Genomic DNA, 8,164 nt, shown 5'->3' with positions numbered 1-8,164 from the left:
CCTTGGATCCCTCTGGATCCTGGTGGGATTGGGCTGAGGCAGCGCCCGGAGCAGGAGCTCCCTTCCTGCTTTTCCTGCTCCGGGCGGGAGGGAAGGAAGGATCATGGATTTTTCCCTTGATTTCCCAGAGTGGAGGCGGCGCTGCCAAGGCCAGGATCAGGTAAGAGCCGGAGCCGGGATATTCCATGGGAGTGGGAAAGGGGATCCAGCTGGGATCCCCTGTCCCTCCTGCTTCCCGAGGGACCTTCCTGCATCCAGGGATCCCGAGGTGATCCCACATCCCTCTGGGTCTGTTGGAATTCCCGTCCCTCTGGGAAGTGGGATCAGCCTTCTCCCGCTGCTCCCTTGGGATCCCAGCACGCCTCAGGGGATGGATGCTCTCCATCCCGTTGGGATACAATTCCCTTTGGGATTTGGGATTGGACCCCATGCCGCATCCCAGGAATTCTCATCCCCTCCAGGCTGTTCTGATCCTGGGATTGCGGTGGGAGCAGCGCCATTCCCGCGGGATGCAGCTGGGAGGGCTTTGAGGTGCCATCCCAAGGGAAGCCGAGCTGGAAAAGCCCCGGGATCCGGGGCCGGCCATGCCGAGCCCCACGGCCCGGCTGCTCCGCGCCCACCAGGTGCCCGAGGTCAGCAGGAATTCCATCCCTGATCCCGGGGATCAGCGGGATTTGGGATCTGACACACGGAAACAGCCTGGGGGGGGGGGGGGGGTCACCCCAAGGGGGCCACAGCTGTGTCCTGACTCCGGAATTTTGGGGATACTCCCCATCCATCCCCATTCCCATTCCCATTTCCATTCCCATTTCCATCCCCATTCCCATTCCCATTCCCATTCCCATTTCCCATTCCTATTCCCATTCCCATTCCCATTTCCATCCCCATTCCCATCCCCATTCCCATTCCCATTCCCATTCCCATTCCCATTTCTCATTTCCCATTTCTCATTACCATTCCCATTCCCATTCATATTTCCCATTCCCATTCCCATTTCCATCCCCATTCCCATCCCCATTCCCATTCCCATTCCCATTCCCATTTCTCATTTCCCATTTCTCATTCCCATTCCCATTCCCATTCATATTTCCCATTCCCATTCCCATTCCCATTCCCATTCCCATTCCCATTATTCCCATTTCCATTCCCATTCCCATTATTCCCATCCCCGTTCCCATTCCCAGAGTTACCGGGAGCCGGGAATTCTCTCCGGGTACCGCCCCCCCCGGAGCTCGGCCTGCGAGTGCCTGCTCAGCCTCTTCGGGATGAACAACGAGACCCTCAACATCTGGACACACCTGGTGCCCGCCGGGTGAGTGCCCGCGGCCCCGGGCACCCCTGGGCACCCCTGGGCACCCCTGGGGCTGCCCCTCAACACCTGGGCACCCCTGGGGCTGCCCCTCAACACCTGGGCACACCTGGTGGGTGCCCCTTAACATCTGGGCACACCTGGGCACACCTGGAGGTGCCATCAACATCTGCACACACCTGGTGCCCACCAGCTGAGTGCCCTCAGCCCTTGGGCACACCTGGCACACACCTGGTCTGTGCCCCTTAACACCTGGACACCCCTGGGCACACCTGGGGCTGCCCCTGAACACCTGGGCACATCTGGTGAGTGCCCCCTAATACCTGGGCACAGCTGGGGGTGCCATCAACCTCTGGGCACACCTGGACATACCTGGGCACACCTGGTGGGTGCCTCTTAATACCTGGACACACCTGGGCACACCTTGGGGTGCCCTCAAGACACACCTGGGGACAGCTGGGCACACCTGGAGGTGCCATCAACCTCTGGACACACCTGGGCACACCTGGGGGTGCCATCAACCTCAAGACACACCTGGGCACACCTGGGCACACACCTGGACACACCCCTGGGCACGCCTGGCACACACCTGGGCACACCTGGGCACCCCTGGGCACGCCTGGCACACACCTGGGCACATCTGGGGGTGCCATCAACCTCAAGACACACCTGGGCACACCTGGGCACACACCTGGGCACACCTGTACACACCTGGACACACCTGGGCACACACCTGGGCACACCTGGGCACACCTGGGCAGACCTGGGGCACACCTGGCACATACCTGGGCACACCTGGGGGTGCCATCAACCTCTGGGCACACCTGGGCACACCTGGCACACACCTGGGCACACCTGGGCACACCTGGGCACACCTGGGGCACACCTGGCACATTACCTGGGCACACCTGGGGGTGCCATCAAACTCTGGGCACACCTGGGCACACCTGGCACACACCTGGGCACACCTGGGCACACCTGGGCACACCTGGGGCACACACCTGGGCACACCTGGGCACACCCCTGGTGCCCGGCCGGCGAGCGCCCGGCGCTGACGCCCCGCTCTCCCCGTCTCCTTCCCGCAGGTATTTCCTGTGGCTGCTCCTGGCGCGGCTCCGGGACCTGGGGGCTCCGGGGCCCCCCGGGGCCGGGCCGGGGCCGTTCCTGGCCTACCTGGGCACGTGCGCGCTGTACCCGCTGGCCTCGAGCGCGGCGCACGCGCTGGGCGCGCTGGGCCGGCGCGGGCGGCACCGCGCCTTCTGCTGCGACTACGCCGCGCTCAGCCTCTACGGCCTGGGTCCGGCACCGGCATCAGGGCTGCGGCCTGTGGGATTTGGGGATTAACGGGGGGACGGATGGGATGCGGGGGGATGCCGGCGGGTTTGTGGGATTTGGGGGTTATGGGGGATGGATGGGATTTGGGGAATGCCGGGGGGATGGATGGGATATGGGAATTCCGGGGAGTTTGTGGGATTTGGGGGGATGGCGGCGGGTTTGTGGGATTTGGGGGTTATGGGGGATGGATGGGATTTGGGGAATGCCAGGGGGATGGATGGGATATGGGAATTCCGGGGAGTTTGTGGGATTTGGGAATGCCGGGGGGTCTGTGGGATTGGGGGAATTCCAGGGGGTTTGTGGGATTTGGGAATGCCGGGGGGGGTCTGTGGGGTTTCAGGGGTGCCAGGAGCATTTATGGGATTTTGGGGATTATGGGGGGTTTGTGGGACTGGGGGGATTCCGGGGGGTTTGTGGGATTTGGGAATGCCAGGAGCATTTATGGGATTTTGGGGGTTATGGGGGGTTTGTGGGATTTGGGGAATGCCAGGGGGGTTGTGGGATTTGGGGGATGCCGGGGGGATGGATGGGATTGGGGAATTCTGTGGGGGATTTGTGGGGTTTGGGAATTCTGGGGGGATTTATAGGATTTGGGAATTCCAGGGGGATTTATGGGATTTCGGGAATTCCGGGGGACAGTATGAGCCTGGGTTTATGGGATTTCTGGAATTTAGCCTGGATTTGTGGGATTTGGGGAATTCAGGAGGTCAGGAGGAAGTGGGAGAGCCCAGGTTTATGGGATTTTGGGAATTTAGCCCAGATTTATGGGATGCCACATCCAGAGGGGAGGTTTGGGGGAAGTTCCTGCTCCTCCATTTCCTCATCCCTGCACTCCGGAGCTTGAGAATGGCCTGGAACAGCTCCAGCCACAAAAATTTGGGACTGACCTGGGTGGGATTTGGAATAACGAGAATAAGGAAAAATCCCAGATTTTACCCAACTGGAGGAGCCTCACTGGGAGCACGCGGCAATTCCAGGATATTCCCACTCCAGTCCCTCTGGAATGCTGCCTGTTCCGGAGATTCCCGGCCCTTCCCGGAGCTCAGAGCTGAGCCCAGGAGGATGAGGAATTCCAGGGGAATTCCAGGGAATTCCGGGATTTGGAGCTGATGGCCCCACTGTGCTTCCAGGCTCGGCACTGGCGTATTCCGCCTACGTCTTCCCGCTGGAATGGGTCGGGAGCACATTCCATGATTTCTATGTTCCCATGGCCGTGCTCAACTCCGTCCTCAGCACTGGCCTGTCCTGCTATTCCAGGTGGGATCCAGCGGCACTGGGAATTCGGGATGAGGGGTTTGCTCACAGATTGGGCCAGGCGGGAGGTGGGGAAGGGGAAAGAGGGAATTTTTCCGTTGGGAAGTCAGGAGAATTCGATGGTGAAAATGTGGAATAACAGGAGGAGTTTCAATTTTTGGGAAGTTCCAAAGGGGATTTGTGGAATCCTGGAATGGTTTGGATTGGGAGGGAACTTGGAGATGATTCAGGTCCGCTATCCCAGATTCCCGGAGAAGCTGTGGAATTCCACATGTTTCTCCATGTATCCTATGTGGAATTCCCGGTGTTTCCCAGTGTATCCCGCATGGAATTCCCGGTGTTTCCCATGTGGAATTCCCTGTGTATCCCATGTGGAATTCCTGGTATTTCCCAGTGTATCCCGCATGGAATTCCCTGTGTATCCCATGTGGAATTCCCGGTGTTTCCCAGTGTATCCCACGTGGAATTCCTGGTGTATCCCATGTGGAATTCCTGGTGTTTTCCAGTGTATCCCATGCAGAATTCCCTGTGTATCCCATGTAGAATTCCTGGTATTTCCCGGTGTATCCCGCGTGGAATTCCCGGTGTTTCCCATGTGGAATTCCTTGTATTTCCCGGTGTATCCCACGTGGAATTCCCAGTGTATCCCATGTGGAATTCCCGGTGTTTCCCTGTGTATCCCATGTGGAATTCCTGGTGTTTCCCAGGTTTCTGGAGGCGGAGCGGCCCTGCCTGAGCAAAGCTTTCCGAACTTTGGCCTTCGTGTATCCCTACATTTTTGACAGCATCCCAGTTTTCTACAGGGTGTGTATCCCACAAAATCCCAGGAGATTTCAGCTGCCTCAGCCTGGAATTCTTTGGGAAAACAGGCCCAGCTCGGGGTTTGAAAGGCAAACAAACTCCGACAGGAAAAGGCTCTGGGATATTTTTTCCTGCTCCGATTGCCAGCAGATTCCTCTTACTTCAAAGGGCTGGAAAATTCCTGCCTTGGGAAGCTGGGAGGGGCCTTTTCCAGGGATTAAACTGGAGCAGGGTGGGAATTTGGGCCGGCAGGAGTGGAGGTGATGGGTGTGGGGGGGACTGGGAATGGCTCCTTGGGATTGATGGATCAATCCTGCTTTTTCCTGGGAAGCGGGGTTGGAGTGGGGCTGAGAGGAGTGGGGAACTGGGAATGGCTGTGGCTCCTTTGGGATGGATGGATGGATTCATAGATGGATTGAAGGATTAATGGATGGAGGGATGGATTCATGGATGGATTAATGGATGGAGGGATGGATGGATGGATTCATGGATTCATGGATTAATGGATGGATTGAAGGATTCATGGATGCATTGATGGATGGATGGATTGAAGGTTTCATGGATGGATGGATGGATGGAAGGATTCATGGATGGATGGATTGAAGGATTCATGGATGCACTGATGGATGGAGGGATGGATCACTCCCATTTTTGCCGGCAGCTGTCCCGGAGCGCGGCCGGGAGCTGCTCCGAAGGCTCGCTTCCGCTGCATTCCCGGCACAGCCTCTGCGCCCTCCTGACCTTCCTGAGCTTCACCTCGCGCCTGCCCGAGCGCCTGGCGCCGGGGAGCTTCGACTTCATCGGTGAGCATTGCTGGGAATGCCGGGAATGAACCCAGGGAATGCCAAGAATGAACCCAGGGAATCCAGGGAATGAACTCAGGGAATCCTGGGAATAAACCCCGGAAATCCAGGGAATAAATCCCGGGAATCCAGGGAATAAACCCTGGGATTCCTGGGAATGAACCCAGGGAATCCAGGGGATGATCCCAGGGGAATGCTAGGAATAACCCCATGGGGTCCCAGGAATGAATCCAGGGAATGCTGGGAGTAAACCCCATAGAGTCCCAGGAATAAACCCCCCGGAGCCAGAGGCATTGGGAATAGGAATTTCAAGAATAAAACCCCCGGAACTGGGAATAGGAATTTGTAGGATGATAAAACCCCAGGAATCAGGAATTTGTGGGATAAATATTCCATGGATGCCAGGTGAAGTGGGCTGAGTGTGAATCAATCCTGGAATCCAGGAATTCCGGGATGTTTGGATGGGCAGGGACACCTCCCACTATTCCAGAGCGCTCCAAGCCCCCAGAGCATTCTGGGGACCTGGAATCTACCTGGCCCAGCTGAACACCCATGGAGTTTCCATGGAATTTCCATGGAATTCTCAGAGTTTTCTGTCGCAGGGCACAGCCACCAGGTTTTCCACATCTGCGGGATCCTGGGAACGCTCTTCCAGCTGGAAGCCATCTCCGTGGACATGGCGGAGCGGCGCGGCCGCCTCCCGCTTCCCTCTTCCCTGGAAACCTTCGGATCCCTGGGAGTGGGAGCGGCCGCCAGCCTGGCCATCCTTGGGATCTGCTTCCGCAGCCTCCGCCCGGAGCCTCCTTCCCAGGAAAAATCCCACTAGAATCAGGGATTGCCTCGGATTTCTGGGAGCAGTCCCATTCCAGAGGTGTCCATGGGAGAATTGGATCACCTGGAAATATTTCTTTGGGAATTTCCCAAGGGAAAACTGCGCCAGTTTTATCCACGGATGGACTGGGAAACACTTCCCATCCCATTGTTATCCACAGGGAAAGCGTCAAATAATCAGGATTTGATCCCTGAAGAGGGAGGGAAGCACTCCTGCTTCCCAAAGAATCCGAAATCCCTTAGGTCTGCCATGGGGAGAAATCCAGGGAATGTACGCATCGCCAGCTGGGAGATTCCCGGTGAAGCCAAGCACTCCCTAATTCCTGTTTTCCCCCTGGATGTGGCATTCCTTTGGAATTCCAAGCCTTGCGCTCAGCCCAAGTGCCTGGAAGGGTGGGGTGGAGGGACTGGAGTTTCCCTCCCATTTTAATTCCCACTGTTTTTCCTCTTTTTCTGGGAAGAGGGATTCCAGGAGAGCTCCAATGGGATGTTCCCGCAGGAAAGCTCTTCCAGGGTCTCATTCCGTGAAATCCTGAGAAGTTCATTCCCATGGGAATTCCGAGTTTCCACAGAGGGGGGATGGAATTAAGGAATTCCATCCTGTCCTGGGTATTCCCAGGATGGATCCCAGGACTGGGGGTGGGAGACGGGAGAGCTCCATGCCCCAGCCTCCCAGGATTTGGGATCCTTTAGGAAAAAGTTTTGAATATTTTGGGGATTGGGATCAGCAGGGAGATGCCAGGAGAAAAGCAGGATTTGGTACAGCTCAAGGGTTACAAGCGCTCTGGAATTTTAAAGAATTCCCAGGATTTTCCCTCTGTTGTTCCTTGTTTTCCTTCCCTGCTGCTCCTGGATTTTGCAGGAAGAGCCTGGAGCTCCAAGCTCTTCCAGGATCCAGGTTTTCCTCTTGGATTTCCCTGCAGGAACACAGAACACACTTTATTCTTTGGGAATATTTTCCTGGATAATCCCACGGGTCTTCCATTAATTTCCTTTAACTGCCTTTGCTGAAGCCTGACTGCTGCACTTTGGGAGCTGCTGGAATTTGGGATATCACAATAAAATCTGGGATGAACGGGTTAAATACGGGATAAATCAATCCTTGGGAATGCTGACCAGGATTTTCAGGATATTTATAAGCACTGGAATTGTTTTTCCAACGGTTTTATTAAATTAATATAAATCACTGCTTTTAATCTGCTTAATAATAAAAATATTCCTGGGAAAACAAATTCCTTTGGAGATCATTGCTGATAATTCCAGAGTTTATTTACTTTGGGAGTTGCCGTGACTGGGGAGGAATCCAGCTGGGATTGAAGAGCCTGGAAAAACATCGGGAATCATCCCAGAATTATTCCAGGTCATTCAACTTTTGAACTGAAATCCTTCCGTCCTCTCCAGTGCCTGCTGGGAATTTTTGGAAAACTGCATTCCAAAGGGAATGGAATGCCAGAATTCCATAGGATCCTCTGGCTGAACCCATGGAATGGGTGATGCTGGATCTTGGAGCGGCACAGGGAGAGGATTTTTCCTGCTTTTTACCAAAAATCTCTGGATTTTCTTCAATTCCCTTCCCAGGAGAAATGAAAACTCCTTGCCCAGTTGTTCCAAGGAAATAAACTGGGATATTTATCTGTGGAATGTTGATCCACACCAAATGCCAAAGGAATTTGGGATGAAATTCCAGCAAACCTCCCTCATCCCTCCTAAGCCACATGGATTTGGAAAAGCTGAGGAAAAGGCAGGAATTTCAGGCTCCTCCAGATGATTTTATCCCTTCTTTTTTTTTTTTTTTTTAATATCCCTGAAATGCCTTGTGGAAACATTCAGG

At 55.3% G+C, this 8,164-nt stretch overlaps 1 protein-coding gene across 1 annotated transcript; it reads left to right on the top strand.

Moving 5' to 3' along the window:
- Nucleotides 1-519: 519 nt before the first annotated feature.
- PAQR5 (progestin and adipoQ receptor family member 5) lies at nucleotides 520-6,930 on the top strand. The gene is made up of 7 exons (XM_068203484.1): nucleotides 520-632; nucleotides 1,185-1,312; nucleotides 2,395-2,606; nucleotides 3,775-3,901; nucleotides 4,606-4,702; nucleotides 5,361-5,502; nucleotides 6,105-6,930. The coding sequence occupies exons 1-7, from the start codon at nucleotides 585-587 to the stop codon at nucleotides 6,326-6,328; spliced, it is 978 nt and encodes a 325-aa protein (XP_068059585.1). The 5' UTR covers nucleotides 520-584; the 3' UTR covers nucleotides 6,329-6,930.
- The last annotated feature ends 1,234 nt before the right edge of the window (nucleotides 6,931-8,164 follow it).

Source organism: Anomalospiza imberbis, chromosome 13, assembly GCF_031753505.1.
Source record: "Anomalospiza imberbis isolate Cuckoo-Finch-1a 21T00152 chromosome 13, ASM3175350v1, whole genome shotgun sequence".
NCBI classification, from domain to species: domain Eukaryota; kingdom Metazoa; phylum Chordata; class Aves; order Passeriformes; family Viduidae; genus Anomalospiza; species Anomalospiza imberbis.
Note: the sequence above shows the minus strand (reverse complement) of the source record. Positions and strands in the feature narration are given on the sequence as shown.

Bases quoted from the DNA above. Each gene is read 5' to 3' on its own strand.
- PAQR5 (XM_068203484.1), top strand. From the start codon at position 585: ATGCCGAGCCCCACGGCCCGGCTGCTCCGCGCCCACCAGGTGCCCGAG. The intron at 2,607-3,774 runs GTCCGGCACCGG...CTGTGCTTCCAG, and splicing joins GCTCAGCCTCTACGGCCTGG to GCTCGGCACTGGCGTATTCC. The intron at 5,503-6,104 runs GTGAGCATTGCT...TTTCTGTCGCAG, and splicing joins GGGGAGCTTCGACTTCATCG to GGCACAGCCACCAGGTTTTC.